Genomic DNA, 26056 nt, shown 5'->3' on the forward strand with positions numbered 1-26056 from the left:
AAAAACTCTGATTATGTTATTTGACTGTTTGGATTCAGCTGTGTTCTCTGGCTTATTCCACTTTGGACTTCCAGTTATGTGAGTAATGAATTCTTTTGGGGGGGGAGTACTTAAGTGAGGTTGAATTGGACTTCTGATACTTATAAATGAAAAACACAAAGAAAGAAGTGGACGATATTGAGATTTTTTCAGAGACAGAATCATTAGGACTTACTGATGGATTTGACATGAGAGGTGAGAGAAAGAGATTAAGGTTCAAACCTAGATTTTGGCTTAAGCATCTCGTATAAACTTACTGTTTACTGAGCTGGATAGTAGACAAGGCAGAGAGAATAAAATCAAGAGTACCTTTGTGGACACTTCAAGTTTGAGACGCCCTTTAGATTCACTGCCCAGTAAAAGTACTTTTCTTGTGAAAGTTGACCCATTTCTGAGTTATTTGGAATTATTTGAGCACTGATTGCATTTCATCCTCAATTTTTTCCCCAGGGTATTTATGGGTCCGTTGATGTTTGCATGCTTAAAAATATCTGCCTGTTAACCCAGCTGATTATAAGGTCTTAGAATTGTGCCCTTTGCCTCCATCCTCTAAGGAGACTCCTGCACTGTTTGCTGACAGTCTCTGGGGAGAGGACTGAGGGAGGCTGGATGATTTTCTCCCTTCTGGTCAGTGATGTGAGTTGGTATTTTTGTTTTTTTTTGCCTGGATGCTTGTAGGAATCTTTATCCATAATGTTCAGTGATTCACCAGGATGGTCTCTATTTTTATAGTTCTATTTAGGTTTTTACTGGAACATGAAGATCTTAAAAAAAATTTTTTTTTTTTCAAATTCAGCTCTTCCGTCCTTTAAAGCATGTTTTCTCCTAATACAAACGTGTATCTATATATCTATGTATATTTCTGTTCTTTTTTAAAAAATACAATCTTTTTTATATTCTTTTCCATTATGGTTTATCACAGGATATGGAATATACTTCCTTATGCTATACATTAGGACTTTGCTGTTTATTCATGCTAAATATGATTATTTGCATCTACCAACCACAAACTCCCAGTCCATGCTTTTCCCTCTCCCCTCCTCCTTGGCAGCAAGTCTGTTCTCTATGTCTATGAGTCTGTTTCTCTTTTGTTATGTTTTCTGTTCTAATTATGCCATGGGCTACGAATTGAATTGTGTTCCCCTAAAATTCATGTGTTGAAGCACTCACCCCCAGTGACTCACCTGGAGACAGAGTTTTCAGGTAATGGAGGTTAAATGAGGCTGTAGGAGTAGCACCCTACTCTGACAGACTGGTCCTGTGAGAAGAGGGAAGGAGAGGGAGGTCTCTCTCCGTCGTATGAGGGTGCAGCGAGAAGGTGGCCATCTGCGAGCCAAGAGCTAAGCCCTCACTGGGGGAATCTGACTGTGCTGGCACCCTGATCTCAGACCGCTAGCCCCCAGAACTGTATGAAAATAAATTTCTGTTGTTCAAGCCATGGAGTCTGTACTGTTTGTTATGGCACCCAAGAACACCAGCACATGATTGTGTGCTCAGGGACATTAATTATCTGCATCTTTCTTACCTTTTATGTCTATAATCTTGTCTCTTTCTTTTGTCTCTCTTCTTTTTCTCATATATTTTCTCACATTTATTATAAATAAGAAGATATATGTTCTCATATGTATCTTGCAGATCCCAGATTTCTGCTAGTACATAGAGCTCTCCCTCACCCTTTTAAAGATTGCGTATGATTTCATTGTTTAGGTAAACACCGGTTTATGTAACTGTTTATATCCCCTACTGGTGGGCTGTTTACAGTTCTTTGCTGTTATGAACACTGCTGCAGTGAATAACCTGGTACATATGTCATTTCATGTTTGTGCAGGTTGTGTCTGTAGAATAGATTCCTAGAAGTGGGATTGGTGGGTCAAAGGACTAGCCATGTGTTCGTGTAGAAATTCTGAATAGTTGTTGTGTTGCTTATTTTCAGCCCTTTTTTCTTTGTCTCAGCCATCTGTTTCCCCAAATATAGCATAAACGGAGTTTCCTTAATCCCTTCCCTGCTTTGCTGGGACCTGTTTGAATCCTAGAGTCCTCATAATCGGGCATGAGGCTGATAATTCACATTTTGTGTTCTGTTGTGATGCTGTGAGCCTACGGAAGTGACTGAGGCCTTCATCCTGACTCCACTGAGGCCTGGCTTCTCTCTGCTCAGGCCTGCTTCCTTTACTCTCCAAAGCACTGATTTCGAGAGTGCTTTTCAATAAACTTCTTGTGCAAAGATCCCCATCTCAGTGTCAGCTGTGTGGTTTTAAAATGCACTTCCTTGATGACCAGATAGGTTGAACACTTTTACATGCTCACTGGCCATTTGGTATCTCATTTGGAAATCATCTGTTCAGATTTCTTGCCTGTTTTTCTGTTGGGATGTCTGTCTTTTTCTTAGTGACTTGTAGGAACTCTTTAAATATTCTGTATACCAGTCGTTTTGAAAAGATTGAAGGTGGGAAGAGGAGGGGACATCAAAGGACGAGATGGTTGGATGGCATCACCGACTCAATGGACGTGAGTTTGAACAAACTCCGGGAGATGGTGAAGGACAGGGAAGCCTGGCGTGCTGCAGCCCATGGGGTCGCAAAGAGTCGGACATGACTGAGCGGCTGAACAACAGCAGCAACAGCAACAACAACAACAACAAGTGCATTATAGATAACATCTTCTGTAGAATAGAAATTCTTAATTTTGATATAATTCCATTTATCATTTTTCTTTGTATTTAGTGGTTTGGAGTCATATTTAAGAAATACTTGCCTACTGTAGGGTCATGACTATGTTCTGCTTTCCCCTAAAAGCTTCATTGTTTTATCTTTCACGTTTTGATCTGTTTGTCATCTGAAGTTGCTATTGTGTATATGCTGGAGGCCCAGTTGACTGAGCAGTTTTTTGAACCCTGTGTCCTGTCGTGTCAGCTTTGTTATAAACAAGGGCCTGTATACCTGTGAGGTCTTTCTAGGCTTGTGTTCTGTTTCATTGGTCAGCTTGTTTACCCTTAAGTGCATCTCTGTTGATTCTCACTTTCTACTTGTGCTGTAATGTTTTCCTTCGTACATATTTTTCTTCACTAGGCTTTTTTTCTTCACTGGGTTCCATGAAGATGAGCTCCACTACTGATCAGTCTTTTTATGGTATCATTTTGCCCAGAGACAGTGCCTTAAACGCATGATTGCTGGTTGTTGTACGTGCCCTCCTGCGTGCTCACTCAGTCGTGTCCAACTCTTTGTGACCCTTTTGGACTGTAGCCCACCAGGCTTCTGTGTCCATTGGATTTCTCAGGCAGGAATACTAGAGTGGGTAGCCGTTCCTCCTCCAGGGGATCTTCCTGATCCAGGGTTCGAACCCGTATCTCCTGGGACTCCTGCATTGCAGGCAGATTCTTTACCACTGAGACATGAGGGAACTCCTGTTGTATATTACAAGCATCTAAATAAAAGCTCTTTTATTTTTATAAAATTTTGGCTGTTTCTGGCAGCATACGAAACTTAACAGTCAAGGAATTGAACCTGTGCTGCCTGTATTGGGAGCTTGGAGTCTTAACCACTGGACCATCAGGGAAGTCCAGATGTTCTTTTAAGAGAATATCTGTATTATCACAAATTTTAAAAGATAGGAAAACCTCCATCTGCTCTTACTATTTTGCTGTTCCATTCCATTGAACTGGAACTGTGATCAGAGAAAACCATGTATTCTCATTGTCTCTGGCTGTTACTTTTTGTGTTGGGCCAGTAATGAGCCAAAATATGTCCTTTTTTCAGTGGTGAGGGTTTAGGTTGGCAAATTCTAATGGAATTTTTAAAGAATTAAATGCAGAATGTTTGGTAGATGGATATTGTTCCCAGCTCTTCACTCTTTCCTTGAATGAGATTTCACATGCATGCCCTTCACCATGTGATGCTGCAGTGCTCTCACCAGAGGAGTTCGTTTCTTCCCCTGTTGCGCTGACACTGGGCTTGGGATGGGGTTTGCTTTGGCTGGTAGGATGCTTAGCAAGTGTTGTGTGAGCACAGGCTTTCCATGTACCTGTGTGGTTTGTCTTGGCCTCTTGCTACCAGAACAACATGCTACAGTGGGTGACTGGTTGAGGAGACACAGAACAGGCCGGTATTATTTCAGGCTGCCGTAACAAAATACCATAGACAGGGGGACTTAAAGAACAGAAATTTATTTTCTCACAGTTCTGGGGGCTGGGAGTCTGAGACCAAGGTGTCAGCAGATTTAGTTTCCTCTGAGACCTTTCTCTTCGACTTGCACACGGCTGTCTTCTGGCTGTGTCCTCGCGTGGTCTTTCCTCTGTGCTCTGCATCCCTGACGCCTCTTTGTGTATCCAGACTTCATCCTCTTCTAAGAACACTAATCGGATTGGATTAGGGCCCACGCTAACAACCTCATTGTAACTGAGTCACCTCTTTAAAGGTCCAAACTCCCAAGGCAGTCACATTCTGGGATACTGTGGTTAGGACCTCAACATATGAGTTTGAGGGGACACCATACAGCCCATGACAGACCTGTAGACAGGTCCAGCCAGTCCCAAGAGGCCAGGACAGCCACAAATCTCCAGCAGACCCATAGGCAGGAAGTAAATGATGCCTGTTGCTCTTGGTCACTGCGTTCTGGTGTGGAGTTTGTCATGTAAGGTTATGGCAGCAGTAGCTGACTAAGTAAATGCATCACTTCATTCACTATTATTTTTCATCAAGGGGAGATTCACATAGCACATAATTAGCCATTAAAAATTGTAAAATTCAGTGATACTTCATGTACTAGTCATAATGCTCTTTCTTTAATTTCTTTTTCTTTTTTTGGCCATGTGGTGAGGAAGTGTGGGATCTTAGTTCTCTGATCAGGGACTGAACGCATGCCCCCTGCATTGGGAGCAGAGTCATAACCACTGGACCACTAGGGGAGTCCCCAGTTTCTTTAACTTCTAATGTGCAACATCAGAGGTACTTTAACTGAAGGAAAAATATGCATTTTCTTTCCTCAATGGAAAAATATTTTTCTGAAAAAGAAAACCTCATTGTGGTAGTATCTAAAAGTTAAAGCATATGTTACACTTGGGAAACACAGACTGAAAAGAGAAGGAACTTGGTGCTATCCAGCATTTTAGTCTCCTCACAATTATGTCTGTTCCAACCACATTCCTACAAAAATTGCCGGCCCTTTAATTTATTTATTTATTCATTCAGTATTTGCTGACTGACTACCGCATGCTGGCCCTACTCTTGTGTCTGGGGATTCAGTGGTAAAAAAAAAAAAGACAAAAAATTGTTGCCTTCTTGAAGCATGTGAATTCTAGTAGGGAAATCATATTAAGTCAGATAAATATCAAGTTAAATAGTTTAAAGGTGCTAAGAAGCAAAATTGACAGGGAAGATTGATACAAAATGTTCAGTGTTTTGAAATTTTATATAGGATGATCAAGAAAGGCTGAGAAAGTGACTTTTAAATAAAGATCTGAATAAAGTAGAAGAGCTGGCCATGTCAACATGAGAGGGAAGTGTGTGCTGGGCAGAGGAGACAGCAGGGGCAAAGGTGTGGGGTGGACACCTGGCTCCTCTGCTCAAGCCTGTGACGGGAGTGCAGAAGGAGGGGCGGTAGAGTAGGGGACGGGTGAGCAATGAGCGAGCTAACAGGCTGCATCCCATGGGATGCTCATTGTCATTAGCAAGGCCAGGCTCTTCCCTGCGGTGAAACAGGAGCCACGGGAGAGTTTTGAGTGAAGGAGTGGATGTGGCCCGACAGGATCGCTCCTGCTGCTGCAGGGAGGATGGGCTGCAGGTTGGCAGGAACAGTGATACCACTGAAGAGGCCCTTGCAGGCATTCAGGCGAGAGATGAGGCGATGTTGGACCAGGGTGCCAAGAGAAGCGGTGGTGAAAAAAGATTGAATTCTGCTCTATTTCAGAAGTAGAGTCAGTAACCCTGTGTAACTGGAAGAATGAACTGACATTGTCTGAGGAGAGGAAGACTGTAAGAATGATCTGTTTTAGGAGAAATATATGAGCAGACTTGTTTGGGCAGGTTGAGTGGAGATGACAAGCAGGCAGTTGAACATTTGGGTCTAGAAGCAACTCAAGGCTGGAAATGTAAATTTAAAAAGTCATCATGTAGATGGATTTAAACCCAAAATAGTGAGTGAGAGCACCTACAGAGTGGTGCTGCTCTGAGTCCACAGGTGGGGCCTGGAACACTTTAATACTCAGAGGGCAGGGAGGGGAGGGGCCAGCACCGCTGGACCGGAAGGAGGAAAAGTGGTCCAGGCGGGGCTCCGAAAGCCTGGGAGCAGAGAGCGTTCCCAGGCCCAAAGAGCCACTCAGGATTTTAATGTTAGTAACATCTCCCCATTTGTCTCCCAGCTAGCGGCGATCACTCCTCTTCAGCTAGAAAAATGGCGATGTTCAGGAACTTAAAACTTCTTCTCTGGAAGAATTTCATTTTAAAGGTGGGTATGGATATCTGTAGGGAGAATGTGAGTCTCCTTCGGAGGAACTGAATGATTTAGTTAAATTGGTTTCTAATCATGGAGTAAAGAAAAAATTAAGAACTTGTAAAGCAGCCCTTTTCTGTAAATGAGCCACATTTCTGTGGTAATTCCGTTAGTTCTAATTACTGAAGATAACCATCATTGCTACTGATTTCTAGCCATTGGTGTTACAGAAAAGATAAAAGCAGATGTTTCTAGCTAATTCTCATTGTTTTTTTTTTTCCTTTTTCATATGTTGTACAGGGTGGCTGGAAGAAATATAAGCATTCTTTTATATATATATATATATATATATATATATACACCCACACATACATACACACACACACACACACACATATATAAGTGAAGCATAGTTGATTAAAAGTGTTTTTAATGGAAGAACATTTGCCATGTAGTGACTCAATGCTTGTGTTCTATTTTGGATTAGCATATTTATTAGTGAAGTGTAGTTGATTGAAAGTGTTCTTAATGGAAGAACACATGTAGTGTCTTAATGCTTGTGTTCTATTTTGGATTAACATATGGCTTTTGTTTTTGTTTTAGAAACGAAAGACTCTGGTAACAGTCCTTGAAATCTTGATGCCGTTACTGTTTTGTGCAGTTATAATATATCTTCGTTTTGGTAGTTTGCCAAGAAAGAGACCTCCTGTAGACTACAAAGTAATTGACATCACTTCTCTGCCAGAATTCTTCAATCAATTTCCTCTGAAAAATAAATTTCAATTAGTTTATATCCCTTCCAAAAGTGAAACTTTGAAGAATATCACTGAAATGGTGAAAGACTTCTTTACTGTTGAGTTTGAAGGTTAGCTATAAAGATGGGGGCAGGACAGAGGGGCCATTTTTATAAAGTCTAATCTGAAGTTTTTTCCTGTGAGGTCTTACAGTAGTGGTTCCACATCTGGGCTCTCCAAATTCTAAAGAGTCTGCATGTATCTTTATTATTTTACACAACACACACAAGAGACTTGTATATTTATGTCGCAAGGCTTCAAGGCTAATTAAAATGAGAAGTGTTTGTTCTAACTCACCAAAGTGACACTGGTCATCTCATATATTTAATCAGAAGTTCTGGTTTGCAGTTATAATATGTCTCTGTCTAATAAACAGAAAACACTCAGAGATTCTGAGTTAGCCTTTTACGCGATCTCTTTTCTCCTCTTCTTGTCCCGTTCTCATCCAGTCTCTATGTGGAGCCAAAAAGGTCTTTAAAAGATGGGTGGGATCTGGCCAGTGCCAAGCCTGCGCCCTGCCCTCAGTGGCTCCCGCCGCGCTGAGCCGGGTCGGGCCTTCCCCAGTCTTGCGTGCTTGCCCTCCTCGTGCCCCCTTTCATATCCTGGGCTCTGGGAGCCTTTCCTCCCTCTGACAGAACCCTTTGCCTCCAGCTTTTCCTTCTTATCATTCTGGTTTCAGCTAAAATGGCACTTAGGAATGCAGGTTTTAGGTTTCCCAATTCTGCCTTTTTCTCTCTCACAGAATCCTGTTGATGTGCTCATAGCATCTTGATAGCTGTGTAGCTATCTGCCTTTCCCTGCAGCACTTTGCCTCCGCCACAGGGCAGAGGCATGTGTGTTCCATGCACACACTGTGCCGGGTGCACAGTAGGTGTTCAGGACATACTTACTGAGTGAATGAATGCAGTTAGGTAGATAAAATTTTTCAAAATGTGGAATAATTTTTCAAAGTTACTATAATTATATGTTTTTATAAAGTATTCTAATAATACATAAGGCAGAAAGTGAAAAGAAAGGGTTCTACTCCCCCACCTCTTGAGTGCCACTCAATGTGGCAGTTCTTTTAAAGGTCCTCAGTTGTCGAATGTGGGGAAACTATTTCGAAAGTTGTGCTTTATACTTTCCTAGTATTCTAAAATACTATTCTAATTCAGCTACCTTTTATAAATACAAGATTACAAAATTAAAAAAAAAAAAGAAATCCTCCCTGATGAGGTGATAAGTGTGATAAAACACGATGATCCACCCATAGGAAATGGGAGGGTGGTGGCTTTCAGGGGCTATCCAGGAGGGGGACAGCGAGCAGCCAGTCCCTGGGGTGACTGAGGATCTGGAAGTCAGCAGGTGAAGCTGACATGGTTGAGTTAGGTGAGGTCGGGCACGTCTGTAGGAGCCACAGCGTGCAGAGCTTCGCTGGCCTTGTCAGAGCATCGGGCTTTCTTCTGCACGCAGAAGGGGTCCATTGCAGGGCTTTGGAGAAGACAGGTTAGACTGCAGTGTCATTTGTTGTACAAAGATTTCTCTGGCTGTCCTCTGGAGTGGTGATTGGAAGGGGCTGGTACTCGCAGACATTCACGAGGGAAAGATGGCTTGCTGACTGCTAGACCCAGAGCTTCCTCGCCTTTGCCCTCAGCGTGCAGGGCTGCACTCATGCGTTTCCTGCCTGGGATTCTCTGCTGCTTGAGTGCTGTGACACTGCAGTCTTCACCTGTTCCCACCTCCCTGCCGTTTCCATGGCTCACTCCTGTCCTCAGACAGCTCTCGCCTTATTACAGAACCATATGTGACACAGAACAGAGTTCAGAGTTAAAGTCCCTTCCCTAATCCAACTCCCCAGAATTCTTTGTTAACTGTTTGGGATGTATTTTTCTGGAATTAAAAAAAAATTTTTAAGGAACTTAAAATTTACAATAAATACAAAAATTCCTTGCATTGAAAATTGCAAACAATATTAAAGAGATAGGGAATAAAAGTTAAACTCCCCTGTTTATGCCATGGGTTTCCTTAGTGGTTCAGTGGTAAAGAATCTGGCTGTAATGCAGGAGATGCGGGTTCAACCCCTGGGTTGGGAAGATCTCCTGGAGGAGGAAATGGCAACCTACTCCAGTATTCTTGTCTGAGAAATCTCATGAACAGAGGAGCCTGGCAGGCTGCGTTCTGTGGGGTTGCAAAGAGTCGAACACAACTGAGTGACTGAACAACAACTAATACCTTCAGGCCATTCCCCTAAACAAATCCTCCAGCCTAGAAGTAAGGACAAGCAATAGCTTGATGATCTCTTCCAAACCACGATAGACATCTGGGTTTTTCTTCCCTTTCTATCCACCCTTTTGATATACACACAGAGCCTGTTCCTCCCTGGAGGCCTGATTTCTCTCCCACTCTGAGCCCATGATGGCTCCACCCTGGGTGCAGGATGAGTTGTAATCTCTCTGTACTAGTTGGCAGTCCCCTCACTGTAGGAGTTTGTCCAGGGAAGACACATAACTCGGTAAGACTCAAGGAAACAGCAAGATTTTTTCCTGGGGATCTCTGGGAAAGAGATTATTGCTGTTCTGCTTCTGGAAATATGGCACACTAGGTTATATGGACCAACCCAACTATCAAGACAAATAAAATAGGGTAAAAATATATTGATCCAGGGATTAATTACTTAGATGTTAATTTCATAATTGTTCATTAAACTGAACGTTTGTGTTTTGTATGCCTTCCTGTAAGTATACTATTTTGTACAATTTAACAAAATATGTGTGTATGTATATGTGTGTGTTTAAAAAGGCAATCTAAATAAGGCTAAGGAAACAAAAGAACAACAGCAAATCTTTGTATAGGATAAAAGGCAAATGTACTCATAATCCTATCACCCAGATAAAAGTGCTATTTAAAACCTTGTATGGGCTTTCCTGGTGGCTCAGCTGGTAAAGAATCCACCTGCAGTGTGGGAGACCTGGGTTCGATCCCTTGGTTGCTAAGATCCCCTGGAGAAGGGAATGGCTACCAACTCCAGTATTCTGGCCTAGAGAATTCCATGGACTGTATAGTCCATGGGGTCTCAAAGAGTTGGACACGACTGAGTGACTTTCACTTTGATTTTTCAAAGCCTTGTATACACCCTTCTTTCCTTTTTTCTAACAAAATTGGATCGTCTTGTATGAACTCTTAACCTACTTTTTATTTATTGTATTGTTAAAATATTTCCGTACTCTTGGATATTTTTCTAAAAAAAAAAATCCAGGTGAAGGAAAGAACACAGAGAGAGGTCAATGGAATCCCCAAACTGCTTCTTGTGAAACCTGCATCATACAAGAGGGAACTGAGCTCATTCAGGTGGAATGTCTCATAGGAGACCATCTCCCATGGAGCCAGGACCCCCAATGCCTGGACTCCCACTGTAAGCCTGAGCCAGAAGAGAACAAGCCTCTTTCCCACCCTGGAGGGGCTTCGAGAAAACAGCACAGCAGCAGAAGCGCCTGCCCCCAGGGTTTGGAGCCCAGATTCACATCCCCTGGTTGTCAAAAGAAAAGAAGAGAGAACCCCTCAAAGTACAAAGTGAGATGTTGATGGCCAGATGCAAATGTCACCTCCTCTGAAAGAACACATCATGATTCTGTATCTCAAAGAAGGGCGGCCACAAATGTGTCACAGTGAGCACATATCAGAAAACGAGAGCAAGGGTGAAGATCAGTGTGAACGACAGATGGCAGAAACAGAACCAGAGATACTTCAGATAATGGAATTATTAGCCTCACATTATGAAATCACTATGTTTACTAGATTTAAAAATATAAAAGACAACCTGAAAATATTTGTAGCTAGTATTCCACTATAAGAGTCGCCTAGCCGATGTGAGGGGGGAGAAGAGCCAAACAGAACTTGTAGAAGTAAAAAAATAATCAGAATATGATACAAAACTCAGTTGAAGGTAAAACTGGTAAACTGGAAGACAGCTGAAGGAGACTTTCAGAATACAACACAGAGAGAAATGAAATGACAAAATATAGAAGAAAAGTTAAGAGACAGGGCCCTCACTATTCCATTTAGAACTTCAGCTGGGAGGTCTTAGTCCCAGAAACTGCTAGCATCAAAAAAATAATCAAAAAAGTAATACAGAGGAAGAGAAAGAAAGTGTTTGTTTTTTTTTTTAATTTTTTATCGGAAGTTCCATGGGATCCCAAAGGAGTTGAGCATGACTGAGTGACTAAACAACAACAACGACGACAGCAACAGCATCGTGTTAGCTTCAGGCACACAGCAAAGTGAATCAGTGACACACACACACATCTCCACTCTTCTAGGTTCTTTTCCCGGGTAGGCCATTACAGAGTATAGTAATATGTGCTATACAGTGGGTACTTATTATCCATTCTGTATATAGTGGTGTGTATATGTCAGTCACAGTCTTCCAATTTGTCCCTCACCTTCACTGTCACACTGAGTGAAGTCAGAGAAAGACAGATACCATATGATATCACTTATATGTGTAATCTAAGAAAAAGGTTCAAATGAACTTATCTACAAAACAGAGAAGTCTTGAGACTGGATACAGTTTGAGAACTGGATCAAGTCTCAGCTTTTGTGGATCAAGTGGTTGTCTAAAGAGTGGGTTTTGTTCTGGTAAAAAGGTAAAGTTCAGTTTCACCAAAAAGTCTTTTCAGGAGTTGTTTTAACCTTTTTTGTGTGTTGGGCAAGGTGTGGAACAGCTTTTACCTTAGAGTTAATTTATTCCATTACTAAGGTGTGACTCTTGTGAACACCTCAAGTGATCACCAGGAACTATCCCCACTGGCTGGTCAGAACTCAAGTGCCTCCTGATCTCAGTGGGCTCTGGGCACCACTGAGCCCGTCCTGTCCTGCTCACCCGGGCAGGGCACATCATAGGAGTCATTAAAGTGTCCTCTGAGCAGGTTTCTGGGGCCATTTCCCAGCGCAGCCTTCTTCTCCTGGGAACTCTGGCCTGCAACTTAAAGCCACTTCAGACTCTTCCAACTCAAACCTCTGTCAATGCAGCCACATAGCTGTCTGTGTTCCACTTGGGTTCCCCCTCCATGCTCTGTGGTCTGAAATGTGCCTTCAGACAGAAAACCAGAGCGCTCTTAGTGGTCATCTTATTTGTTTCTCTTTTCCCAGGAATCATAATGCTGTGCTATGTATTGGCCGTTGTCTGAAAAATTTGATTCTTTTCTTTCCTATCCAGTTTTTTGGTTATTTGTGGTAGGAGGATAAATTCAATCTCTGTTACTCCATCATGGCCAAAAACATAAGTCATGGATTTTTTTTTAATATACAAAAGAAATTGGCTTACAGAGATTGTGTCATGATAAAGGAATCAGGAGCCAATGGTAGCTGAAGGACTCCACTGTTTAACCTTTAGGATCACTCAGAATTCTACCAGGTGCATGCCCTGTTTTTGTTTTTTTTAAATCTAGTTAATAAAAAATTCTCATTAGTATTTCCAGAGACATTTGAGAAAATATTACCACTCCAAAGTGAAACCAGACCCCCATAAAAAAGGAAACAGTGGAAGAAACAGAGGACTTGGAAATTAAAAATGATTATCAAAATAACATTCATGGAAATAATAGGATGGACATGTGTGAAGTTCTGTTGGTGATGGGGAAGGTGAAGTCAAGAGAAGCCTCTAAGACTGTAAAGCCAAGAGACCAAGAAATGGATGAAGGAATATGTATGAAGGATGAAGGAGGGGATAGACATGAAGGGTATGTCTGGATGTCTCAGCTCGTCTGTTCAGATTTCTGGAAGAAAGGTGACAAATGACAGGAGGAAAACAGCAATAGAGAAAAGCTTTCTGAACACTGGCATCTCCAGCTCGGGCAGATGCGCTCATCACAAGCAAGGGAACAAGAAAGAGCAAAAAGGTGGGCCTGTGTTATGACATTTCTGAACCCAGGGATCAAGGAACAGAAGTCTCACAGGTTTCTGGTCACCTCCGAGGAATCAGACGTTACCCTTGGCAGCGCGGTGTGCTCAGTGGTGTGGTGACACCTTCAGCCTTCTGAGAAAGAATTATTCTCAAGGAGGATCCTGAATCGCCAGTCAGATGTGAGGACAGGTGACTTTTAAAACTTAATTCTCTCATCAGAGCAGCTATACTTCATGATGATTTTGTTTCCACTTTTGGTTTTTATAACCATGAAGAGAAGCTGGAAATGCAGTGATAATTTTCTCATTAACGTGAACAAGAATTGTGTTCTATCTACTTCAGTCCCAAGTGCAGCTTTGTTGTTGTTCAGTCACTAAGTTGTGTCCGACTCTTTGTGACCCCATGGACTGCAGCATACCAGGCCTCCCTGTCCTTCACCATCTCCTGGAGTTTGCTCAAACTCATGTCCATCAAGTTGGTGACACTATCCAACCGTCTCATTCTCTGTTGCCCCTTCTTTTGCCCTCAATCTTTCCCAGCATCAGTGTCTTTTCCAATGAGTCAGCCTAGAAGAACTCAAATATGCAAGAGCTTTGAGACCCTGCAGAGGTTTAGCTGTTATCATCAACTATGCATTCCCACTGCCCAGGATGGTTCTGGGTGTCTTATATAGGATGTGCACATTCGTTTGCAGGATGAAGGAGTGAGTGAGTGACATTTGCCAGCTGAGGAGATGGAAGTCCGTATCTTTTGGGGTAGAAGAGGGTAGTTGGGCAGCATTTAACACCCCTATCCTCACTCCCCTGCCAACTACTCACTAACTGGATTTTTCTCTTTGTAGTTCTAGGCTACCCTTCAGTACCTGTGTTTGAAAAGTACATAATTCAAGATCCCAAAGCTTTTTATGTATTGACTGGGATTGTTTTTGATCATAACTTCAATGACAACATGGAACCCTTGCCACTTGAGGTAAGAGCATCTCTTCTGTCACAGTCTTCTCATGATGCCCGCCATCAACATGAGTTCAGTAAGCAATCCTGTTACCGAGCTGTGGCTCATCAGCTTTGTCGGCTGGTGGCTGTCTTATATCCAGAGGAGATCAGACAATACTCCTGATTTCATATCTTAAATCCTGTTTTCTTATTCTTCAAAAGAGAAGGCATTTTGGAGTGAGCTTGTGTCCTGAGGGTACAGGATGGCATATTTTCAGCCACTGGGCTACAGAAGGGAGCCTCAGTGCCCAACCCCATAGACTGGAGTCCCAGTTCTGTACTTCCTCCTGTGTAACCTTGGGATAGTCACTGTCATTCTTGGGCCTTAGTTTCTCTATCAGTGTAATGGAACTAATAGTAGTTCCTAACTCTTAGAACCAGTGTGAGGATTAAATGAGTTTTATGCCTATAAAGTGCTTAGAATGGGGCCTGGAGCAGAGGCATTTTCCAGAAGGAATAGTAATTGTCATTATTACTAATCCCATGGACTTCAGATATGGTGGATCTGTTCATTTAAGGAAAAGGCAGTGTTTTAAATATCAGAATATTTGATTTCTGCTTTAGGATGGAAAAACCACTGATGTATAGCTTTTGTGCTCTGCTGTGGCAAATAGATGGGGAAACAGTGGAAACAGTGGCTGACTTTATTTTTCTGGGCTCCAAAATCACTGCAGATGGTGATTGCAGCCATGAAATTAAAAGATGCTTACTCCTTAGAAAGAAAGCTATGACCAACCTAGACAACATATTGAAAAGCAGAGACATTACTTTGTCAACAAAGGTCCATCTAGTCAAGGCTATGGTTTTTCCAGTGGTCATGTATGGATGTGAGAGTTGGACTATAAAGAAAGCTGAGCGCTAAAGAATTGATGCTATTGAACTATGGTGTTGGAGAAGACTCTTGAGAGTCCCTTGGACTGCAAGGAGATCCAACCAGTCCATTCTAAAGGAGATCAGTCCTGGGTGTTCTTTGGAAGGACTGATGCTAAAGCTGAAACTCCGATACTTTGGCCACCTCATGCGAAGAGCTGACTCATTTGAAAAGACCCTGATGCTGGGAGGGCTTGAGGGCAGGAGGAAAAGGGGACGACAGAGAATGAGATGGTTGGATGGCATCACCGACTCAATGGACATGGGTTTGAGTGAACTTCGGGAGTTGATGATCGACAGGGAGGCCTGGCATGCTGCACTTCATGGGGTCGCAAAGAGTCAGACATGACTGAGCAACTGAACTGGAACTGGTGCAGTCTATCTAACAATCAGCTGTTAGAACTAGTGCAGGATGTTGGACACTTACAAATGCCAGGCCCATCCCAGGGACCATCTTATTTGATCCCACGGCACCTTGGAGGTAGGTACTGTTAACATCATTCCTGTTTTACTGATGAGGAAGCCTAGGCAAGGTGAGGTAACTTGCCCAGATTGCTGTGGCTGCTCATTAGGAGACGGGGGTTTGGATCCCGGTGGTCTGGCTCCAGAGCCTGCACTCAGAGCCTTTTCAGTGCTTTCCTGACGGGAGTCGTGACCCCTCTTGTTTCTTAGGCTGGTCACAGAAGGATGCAGGGAAGACACGTCCGCGTGTGCCCCCAGAGGATGTCTGCCCACGCAGGTGCCCTTCCTCCTGTCACAGCTAACGTCAGGCACACCCTTGCTGTGTCCTGTTCCGTTTCTGAGTTCCTCGATCTCATGACTGCATTTGTTTTCTCTCTGTTCTTCATAGGTTAAGTACTACTTGCGCTTCAGTTTCTTTCAGAGGAATTATTTATCCTTGAGGTTAATCCTCCAACAAGATGACATGCAAGGCTGGCTCACATCCTTTCTTTATCCTCCTAACCTAAGCCAAGAGCCCCGAGACTATGGAGTTTCTGAAGGGGGAGCTCCAGGTGAGGAAGCCTCTGTGCATCGTCGTGAGCTGGTTTCATCCAGTCTTAATGACGCCATTTGTGTTGTTTTTGTGTCTGAACACTCGCTAAACTAACATTTCAGAAGAGGTTGAAGCAGTGCATTTAGAAATGTGGCATTCAGGGAACTACCCTGGTGGTCCAGTGGCTAAGACTCTGTGTTCCTAATGTGGGGGGCCTGGGTTCAATCCCGGCTCAGGGAGCTAGATCCCACATGCCACAGCTAAAAGATCCTATGTGCCACGATTAAGACCCAGTGCAGCCAAATAAATTAACATTAAAAAAAAAGAATGTGGCATTTAGTAAAATGCTTACATTCTAGAGTAAGTTAGTCCAGCAGTTTAGCCGCTAATTGTTTTGTAATGATACTGAATTGTTCAAGAGAAGAATGGAAGCATTTTACAAGAATGAGTGCTTTCTCTATGTTCCCGCTTATAACAGTGTGTACTTGCCGTTAGCTCCCTGCACTGAGGGAAGACAGTGGGGCGGCGCGGAGACTCGCGCATCCTGCTTCCTCCACGGTAAGCAGTGGCCTCCTGACTGGAGGCGCATGAACCAGGCCTCTCTGGGACTTGTGCCCTCCAAACCCCTGTCGTGTTTTGGTCTCGGTCTTCATGAGGGGTTTAGGGTGACTGTCCTCTCTGGGCCCTCGAGGATGAACTGCTCTTAGAAAACTAAGTCGCCAGTCTGCAGCACCTTGTAGAGTGGCCACACTATTGACCTGAAGCTTTGGGCTTGCAAGCCCCCCAAGTGGGAATCCAAGTCCCAGGGTTTATAGTGTCATGTAATTCTAGAAAGGGTATCAGCAGTTGTGTGGCAGTTCTCCTGCTTGCAATCACGGATATGTAACAGTTCCCAGACTTTTATGGTTAACAATTTGTTCCTGCCTTTTTCATCCTGACACATCTGGAGGCCTCCCTAGGTCTCGGCCACCAGAAGACCTCAGTCCTCTCTACCCTAATGCTGGCATACCCCACTCAGCTCTGCCGGTATGGAGGGCTGGCGACCCTTGCTTGGACATAGGCCATTATTTCTTAGAAAACTCCAGGACCAGGGATCTTTGCCTTTCGATCTATTTATTGTTCCCAAAAGGTGACCTTGGCACACCAGCTATGCTGTATTGAAACAAGGGTTGCTTATGGTGAAGACTGGTTTTGAGGTCTGGCAGCAAAATTCAGTGACCATAACCCTTGGACTACAGCAGGGACAGTTCAGGGAAAGGTCACAGCAGTTGAGAGGGGCTATGTCTTCCAAGTTCTTTGAATTTGACTCTTCCTGTGTGGTGCAGAGCACAACTGCAGAGTGTTCACCCTCCCCAGAGCCTGAGGACTCGGGAGGAGAAGCCCCCCTGCCCCAAGGATGGTTGTCTTGGGTATCCCTCATCTGTCTGCCCAGAACTCCCGTTTACCCTATTTCTGATAAAAGACACCATCCCTCAGCCACACGAGTCCCACTGTGACTTTTTCTTCCATATCGTAGCACCGTGGCTATAGCAGTGCCTTTTCTATTCCTGACTGTATGAATGGCTAGCCATCACCCATCTGAATTATCCGTTGTTTTGCATCTTTGTCCTTAATCTCTTGTGTTTGTATCCACTGCTTTTTCGTGTAGGATACTACCAAGAAGGCTTCCTGGCCATACAGCATGCGACAGATAGAGCCATCATGTGGCACCACGCTCCCACGGAGACGACCGGGCTGTTTCAGAGCCTCAGTGTGCTTCTGAAGAGATTCCCACATGGTGCATATGTGCGGGACATCTTCTTCCTGGTCCTTCAGAATGAGTTCCCTGTTTTCCTTATGCTCAGCTTCATCTGCATTGAGCTCATCACCATCAATTCCATTGTACTGGAGAAGGAGAGAAAGCTGAAGGTAATCCTGTCATAACAGACAGGTGGCCAGGAATGTGTGGGAACTGCTAATAAACGATGGCCAGGGTAGGAGGGCGGCCAGGGCAGGTGAGAGGTGGCTTTAGGTGTGAGAGCAGCCTTTGGGGTGAGCTGGAACTTGGATGTTCTTTCACCATTTTAACCGGCTTTCAGCTTAGTTCATGTCATTAGGTGAACTCTTACTTTCAGAAGAGGAGTGTCTGTCCTAGGTTCCTGACTTGCCAGCACACTGCCTCACACACGACAGCTGTGCGAAAATGTTTGTGAACTGACTAACTGACAAATGAGAAGAATAATCATCCAAAATTAACTCAGTCTAATTTTGTGGCAAGGTAGACAGGGAGCGTTCTCTAGAAGCCACAACTTAAGATAGGGTAGATCTTTCTGCCCTCCTCTGTTCCTTACGTAACCTCTCTTGTTACTTCTCTCCTCACTTTTTGCTCTTTAAGAAAATCTTCTCAGTCTCTCCGCTTTCTTCTCTTTTTGTTGATTCTTATGTACTAAGATAGGTGGCCAGTGGCTCTGTGAGCCACGCGTGGCCTCACCAGTGATGTCTGGTTTGCTCTGCCTTCTCATGTGATCAGTCTGCCGTGGGAGGCCGTGGGCAAGGGGGCGTTTCCTGCTTAATCAGATGTGGTGGAAGGTAGGGATCTTAACCCACTGCGACGGGTGCTGCTGAGACAGGGCCTGATGGCAGGCCTCTCCACTTGGCTCTGCATGGAGTGAACAGCTCCACGGAAGCCAGAAGCTTCTGGTGTGCCGTTGGAAACCCTTTTTCATTGCCAGCTCAGGGAGGGAGTTTTCTCTTTACTATTTGTTAAGTCATTTCGGCAACAGATTGGTGGAGCGAAGAGGGCGGATATCAAATATTTTCACCCAGATCATTGACTTGGTTGTGTGTTTCCTATTTCACACTTGAGTTTGCTTTCTAGACAAGAATAAAGAACACTTTTGAAAAGCTTAAAAGTAAACACCAAATAGTATTGAAAAGTAGGACATTTAATTCTTAAAACCCTGGAGAAAATAAAAAGAAAGAAAATATAGTCCATATACCAAAAGATAGAAAACAAAGGAAATCACATACACACACAAAAAAAACCACATACAACAGAAGATGTAATATTAAATAAGAAATCGGAAGGCCTTCTTTGGCGTCTCAGCGGTACAAAATCCACCTGCCAATGCAGGAGACACAGGTTCCATCCCTGGGCCTGGAAGATCCCACGTGCTGTGGAGCAGCTAAGCCTGTGGGCCACAACCACTGAATGCACGTGCTCTGGGCCCGCGAGCTGCTGTTACTGAGCCTGTGTGTCGCAGCTAGTGAAGCCTGTGGTCCCTGGAGCCCATGCTCCACTGCAAGAGAAGCCACCGCAATGAGAAGCCCGTGGACCACAGTGAGGAGTAGCCCTAGCTCGCCACAGCTAGCGAAAAGCCTGCACCCCAGTGAAGACTCCGCACAATCACGTGAGCTCAAAAGCACACACTTCAGAAGAAGAGTTCGTGTTCTGACATCGCAGTACTGGCACACATTACCCGTTTATGTGCTTTAAGTGAAGGTCAGGTTTTAAATCATGTGTATGTCATTTTTGTGATTCCCTGCTTTAACCAACTCGTTTTTGATTCATTGACCTACTACCACTTCTGATCTTTATAAAAGATAAAAACTCTATTTCTGTACTTAGGGCATGGAGTATACAGGGTTGTTACCACATATTTATCTCCAGTACAAGACTGTGAACTTTTGGAATGCAGTCGCTCTGCCTGTGGTATTTTTTCTGCATGGTACCCAGCATAGAGCTTTGCTTTTATTCACTTACCAGACATTTTTTTCACCTGTGTTTGCTAGACATATGCATATGAGTTACAGATACAAATGACACCATCCTTTTCCTTGGGTGATTCATGGTAGTAAGGTCACATGTTACAAAGGAGCCCCCAGTGCTTGGGTAATGGGATGTGTGGATGTGATGGCTGTATGGGGCAAGGGCGGAGCTGAGCAGAGAAGGCTTCACAGAGCAGGTAACACTTGAACTAGGTTTTGAAAATCAAGCAAGATTTCAATAGGTAAAGAGAGAATGAGAGAAGAAAGAGTCAGAGCAACATGTGTGAGCGGCAAAGCAAACAAAAAAGACAAAGAGGTTGAGATGTGTTTAGTGAATTATAGGAAGATTTTCTGTGACCAGACCACAGGATGCCGAGGAGTTTAGATTCTATCCTCAGGGCCATAGGAGCCATTCACGGATAGTCAGTGTTCAATAAATGAATGAGCCAGCAGTTTACTAACCATAACAAAAGAAGAATAATTTTAACCCAAGATCTGTCTCTCCCAGAGAAACTCCACTGTCTGGTTTGTTGATCTCTTTGCAACTCAGTCCCCATCACATTCATGATCTGCCTCTTCCCGGGACACACGTGGGACCCTTTATCCCAGACTGCTCAGGTTTCAGTAACAGACAGCTAAACCAGACCAGTTCAGACTGAGCCTGAAGACCCTGTAACGTCTGGTTCTTTCGCTTTTTCTAGGAGTATATGTGCATGATGGGGCTGCACAGCTGGCAACACTGGGTGGCTTGGTTCATCGTGTTCTTCATTTCTGCCTCCATTGTTGTTTCTTTCATGACCGTTCTCTTCTGCATAGAGGTACATGTCTCTTGTCTTTCAGGATGTGCTAAGCTCTGAAGATAATGGGGGGAGAGTATGGTGTGGTGTGGCTGGTGGTGGTGAGATTCAAGACATGGTGAAAACACAGTAATTGATGAACATTTTAAAAACCTCAGGTTGACATGTGGTGGTATTTGCTCAGCCTTTGGCAGAGGAAGCATTGAAATTTATGATCTGGGAGAACTTTGCCCTCCCTCCACTTCTCCGGTCTTCAAGTAGTGGGCCTGAGTGTGATTAGTTCATTAGGAAAGTTGAGTTATAAACTTTAAAACATTGCAAATTTTGTGCTCTGTAAATAATTGAAAAAGCTATTATAAAAGTTAAGAACATTCTTTTTATGCCCAGGTATCTTGTTAATTTTTCCTTTTATGCTGTCAATGGAATTTTGTGTTCCAATTCACTAACTTGTGTTTAATAACTAAATTATAATATGGATACATGAAAATTTGCCTGCTAAATTACCAAAATTGGGGCATTTTGAATGTAGAAAGGCAGGAAAACTCAGACTATATAGCAAAATATATAAACAAAGAAAATTGCCTGAAAACAATAAAAAGAGGAGATATAAGATATCAAAAGGAATACTAAAATTATTTGTAGTAGTTATAATGGTAAATAGGATAAACTCTCTTATTAAAGCAAAAAGAACATTGACATTGGGCCAGAAATTGAATTCAAGCTTATGCTTTCCTTAAAAAAGGCATAAACACAGAGCGTAATTTGTAAATGGTAATGGAGGCTAGATTAAAGGTCTGCCTTAAAAACCTATGTATATATTGTTTTATTTAAGATAATCCTGTTTTTTTTTTTTAATCTACACATTGTTATAAGGGTCTTTTACGCCTTTTCTTCATTCTTTCCATGTAAGAATTACGTACACTGTGATTGTTTTGTAGTTTGACGAGTCAGCAGTGTTCGGAAACAGTGACCCTAGTTTGATATTTGTGTTTCTAATGTGTTTCGCAATTGCCACAATTTTCTTTGCATTCATGATCAGCACTTTCTTCCAAAAAGGTGAGTCCTGATACAATTTTCTGTCAGGGAATGTGTTTATAACTTCTTTTCTTGGTAGCATTGCTATTTCCATTACCTATGGCATTAATTATTATTCCTTCAGAATCAATTTTTCACTTGTATGATTACTTTAACAATGGAATAATTCCATTCACCATTAAAGACATGTGAAATTATCTCCGTATATGTACGCTTTTATGCTTCTCTGGGCTTCTAAATGTTACTTCAAAATAGATGGAAATGATAAGTCACAGTTTGGAAGGAAAGAAGGGGTAAGACATCCAGGGCAGATAATTTTCCAGGTCCTGATTGTGAAGTTGTGGCATAACAATAGTAAGATGCCATAATAAAAGAGGAACTCCTGGCAATTTGGTTCTGTCAGGAGGGGTGTTACCTCTAAAATGATAGGTAGAATAGATGAATCATGAAAGGCAAAAATAAGAACTGATGCCAAAGAGTGCAGGAGAATTGAGTTATGGGTCAACCTAGAGAGGTGCAGATAGAAACACTAATGGAGCACAGGCCTGGCAGCTGGTGACACAAAAAAAGAGGTTTTAAGAGACCTTGGGGAATTCCCTGGTGGCGCAGTGGATAAAAATCCTCCTGCCAATGCAGGGGACATGGGTTCGATCTCTGGTTCAGATCTTCCTGGACCTTCCAGTTTCCCAGGAAGATCCACCATGCCATGGGACAGCCGAGCCTGTGCACCACAGCTACTGAAGCTCACCTTAGAGCCCATACTCTGCAACTAGAGAAGCCCCCACAACAAGAAGTCTGTGTGCCGCAGCTAGAGAGTAGCCCTGGCTCCCCACAACTAGAGAAACGCCTGCTCACTGCAGTGAAGACCCAGTGCAGCCAAAAATAAATAAAAGTTTTTAAAAAATTACCATATGGTCCAGCAGTCCCACTCCTGGTCATATATCTGTAAAAGAGAAAAACTGTAATTCAAAAAGATACTTGCCCCCCAATGTTCATAGCAACATTATTTGCAATGGTCAAGACATGAAAGCAACATTAGTGTCTGTCAGCAGATGAGTGAATAAATAAGATGTGGTGTATAGAGAATGGAATATTAGCCATAAAAAAGGATGAAATAATGCCATTTGTAGCAACATGAATAGACCTAGAGATTATCATACTAAGTGAAGTAAGTCAGACAGAGCAAGGCAAATATCATATGATATTACTTACATGTGGAATCTGGAAAAAATACCAATGAACTTACTTAAAAAACAGAAACAGACTCACAGACATAGAAAACAAACTTGTTAGCAAAGGGAAAAGGGAGAGAATAAATTAGGAGTATGGGACTAACAGATGCACACTACTATATATCAAGTAGATCAACAACTAGATTTACTTGTTACATATCAGAAGCTCTTGTTCTGGCCTCAGAGCACTGCATTTGCATCTCAGTGTTTATCCTGACTTTGAACAGATCCAAAGATTCCATATCCATTTCTCTGGAAAATGATAGCACTTATAACATATTAGCAATTATTATCAGCCTTTACAAAAGAAACAAATTCAGAGAAGCTAGAGGAGACCCAGAGTTAGCCATCATTCATGTGGTCGGGTTCAGTGAAGGGCTGCCTGATGCCTTAATGGTGGTTCTTTATGTTATGTATGCAATCCTTACATTTTCGATCCTTGTTCTCTTAATTTCCTGGAATGCAAATGTTTGCCTTTATTTTATATTCCTTTCCCAGACTTCCATTTGATAGGTTTATCTCCAAATCTGAAACCACTGTGCTTCAGTTCAGTTCAGTTCACTCGCTCAGTCGTGTCTGACTCTTTGCAACCCCATGAATTGCAGCATGCCAGGCCTCCCTGTCCATCACCAACTCCTGGAGTTCACCCAAACTCATGTCCATCGAGTCGGTGATGCCATCCAGCCATCTCATCCTCTGTCGTCCCCTTCTCCTCCTGCCCCCAATCCCTCCCAGCATCAGAGTCTTTTCCAATGAGTCAACTCTTCACATGAGGTGGCCAAAATACTGGAGTTTCAGCTTCAGCATCATTCCCTCCAAAGAAATCCCAGGGCTGATCTCCTTCAGAATGGACTGGTTGGATCTCCTTGCAGTCCAAGGGACTCTCAAGAGTCTTCTCCAACACCACAGTTCAATAGCATCAATTCTTCGGTGCTCAGCTTTCTTCACAGTCCAACTCTCACATCCATACATGACCACAGGAAAAACCATAGCCTACGGACCTTTGTTGGCAAAGTAATGTCTCTGCTTTTGAATATGCTATCTAGGTTGGTCATAACTTTCCTTCCAAGGAGTAAGCGTCTTTTAATTTCATGGCTGCAGTCACCATCTGCAGTGATTTTGGAGCCCCAAAAAGTAAAGTCTGACACTGTTTCCACTGTTTCCCCATCTATTTCCCATGAAGTGATGGGACCGGATGCCATGATCTTCGTTTTCTGAATGTTGAGCTTTAAGCCAACTTTTTCATTCTCCACTTTCACTTTCATCAAGAGGCTTTTTAGTTCCTCTTTACTTTCTGCCATAAGGGTGGTGTCATCTGCATATCTGAGGTTATTGATATTTCTCCCAACAATCTTGATTCCAGCTTGTGTTTCTTTCAGTCCAGTGTTTCTCATGATGTACTCTGCATAGAAGTTAAATAAGCAGGGCGACAATATACAGCCTTGATATACTTCTTTTCCTATTTGGAACCAGTCTGTTGTTCCATGTCCAGTTCTCACTGTTGCTTCCTGACCTACATACAGATTTCTCAAGAGGCAGGTCAGGTAGTCTGGTATTCCCATCTCTTGAAGAATTTTCCACAGTTTATTGTGATCCACACAGTCAAAGGCTTTGGCATAGTCAAGAAAGCAGAAATAGATGTTTCTCTGGAACTCTCTTGCTTTTTCGATGATCCAGCGGATGTTGGCAATTTGATCTCTGGTTCTTCTGCCTTTGCTAAAACCAGCTTGAACATCTGGAAGTTCAAGGTTCACGTATTGCTGAAGCTTGGCTTGGAGAATTTTGAGCATTACTTTACTAGCATGTGAGATGAGTGCAATTGTGCGGTAGTTTGAGCATTCTTTGGCATTGCCTTTCTTTGGGATTGGAATGCAAACTGACCTTTTCCAGTCCTGTGGCCACTGCTGAGTTTTCCAAATTTGCTGGCATATTGAGTGCAGCACTTTCACAGCATCATCTTTCAGGTTTTGAAATAGCTCAGCTGGAATTCCATCACCTCCACTAGCTTTGTTCATAGTGATGGTTTCTAAGGCCCACTTGACTTCACATTCCAGAATGTCTGGCTCTAGATGAGTGATCACACCATCGTGATTATCTGGGTCGTGAGGATCTTTTTTTGTACAGTTCTTCTGTGTATTCTTGCCACCTCTTCGTAATATCTTCTGCTTCTGTTAGGTCCATACCATTTCTGTCCTTTATCAAGCACATCTTTGCATGAAATGTTCCCTTGGTATCTCTTAATCTTCTTGAAGAGATCTCTAGTCTTTCCCATTCTGTTGTTTTCTTCTGTTTCTTTGCATCGATCGCTGAAGAAGGCTTTCTTATCTCTTCTTGCTATTCTTTGGAACTCTGCATTCAGATGCTTATATCTTTCCTTTTCTCCTTTGCTTTTCGCTTCTCTTCTTTTCACAGCTATTTGTAAGGCCTCCCCAGACAGCCATTTTGCTTTTTTGCATTTCTTTTCCATGGGGATGGTCTTGATCCCTGTCTCCTGTACACTGTCACGAACCTCATTCCATAGTTCATCAGGCACTCTATCAGATCTAGTCCCTTAAATCTATTTCTCACTTCCACTGTATAATCATAAGGGATTTGATTTAGGTCATACTTGAATGGTCTAGTGGTTTTCCATACTTTCTTCAATTTAAGTCTGAATTTGGTAATAGGGAGTTCATGATCTGAGCCACAGTCTGCTCCTGGTTTTGTTTTTGTTGACGGTATAGAGCTTCTCCATCTTTGGCTGCAAAGAATATAATCAGTCTGATTTCGGTGTTGACCATCTGGTGATGTCCACGTATAGAGTCTTCTCTTGTGTTGTTGGAAGAGGATGTTTGCTATGACCACTGCATTTTCTTGGCAAAACTCTATTAGTCTTTGCCCTGCTTCATTCCATATTCCAAGGCCAAATTTGCCTGTTACTCCAGGTGTTTCTTGACTTCCTACTTTTACATTCCAGTCCCCTATAATGAAAAGGACATCTTTTTTGGGTGTTAGTTCTAAAAGTTCTTGTAGGTCTTCATAGAACCGTTCAACTTCAGCTTCTTCAGCGTTACTGGTTGGGGCATAGACTTGGATTACTGTGATACTGAATGGTTTGCCTTGGAAACAAACAGAGATCTTTCTGTCATTTTTGAGATTGCATCCAAGTACTGCATTTCGGACTCTTTTGTTGACCATGATGGCTACTCCATTTCTTCTGAGGGATTCCTGCCCACAGTGGTAGATATAATTGGTCATCTAAGTTAAATT

General features: G+C 42.8%; 1 protein-coding gene across 5 annotated transcripts in view; it reads left to right on the forward strand.

The window, feature by feature from the left end:
- Nucleotides 1–26056, forward strand: part of LOC133238115 (ATP-binding cassette sub-family A member 17-like) — a 106123-nt gene that overhangs the window by 9756 nt on the left and 70311 nt on the right. For all 5 annotated transcript variants that reach the window (XM_061400838.1, XM_061400837.1, XM_061400840.1 and 2 more), the window contains exons 2-8: nucleotides 6395–6480; nucleotides 7069–7330; nucleotides 13982–14109; nucleotides 15853–16015; nucleotides 17645–17904; nucleotides 20445–20561; nucleotides 21479–21596. In XM_061400838.1, the coding sequence (XP_061256822.1) occupies nucleotides 6427–6480; nucleotides 7069–7330; nucleotides 13982–14109; nucleotides 15853–16015; nucleotides 17645–17904; nucleotides 20445–20561; nucleotides 21479–21596 (1102 nt within the window). In that variant the 5' untranslated portion in view covers nucleotides 6395–6426. The remainder of the gene's footprint in view (nucleotides 1–6394; nucleotides 6481–7068; nucleotides 7331–13981; nucleotides 14110–15852; nucleotides 16016–17644; nucleotides 17905–20444; nucleotides 20562–21478; nucleotides 21597–26056) is intronic.

Source organism: Bos javanicus, chromosome 25 (assembly GCF_032452875.1).
Source record: "Bos javanicus breed banteng chromosome 25, ARS-OSU_banteng_1.0, whole genome shotgun sequence".
NCBI classification, from domain to species: domain Eukaryota; kingdom Metazoa; phylum Chordata; class Mammalia; order Artiodactyla; family Bovidae; genus Bos; species Bos javanicus.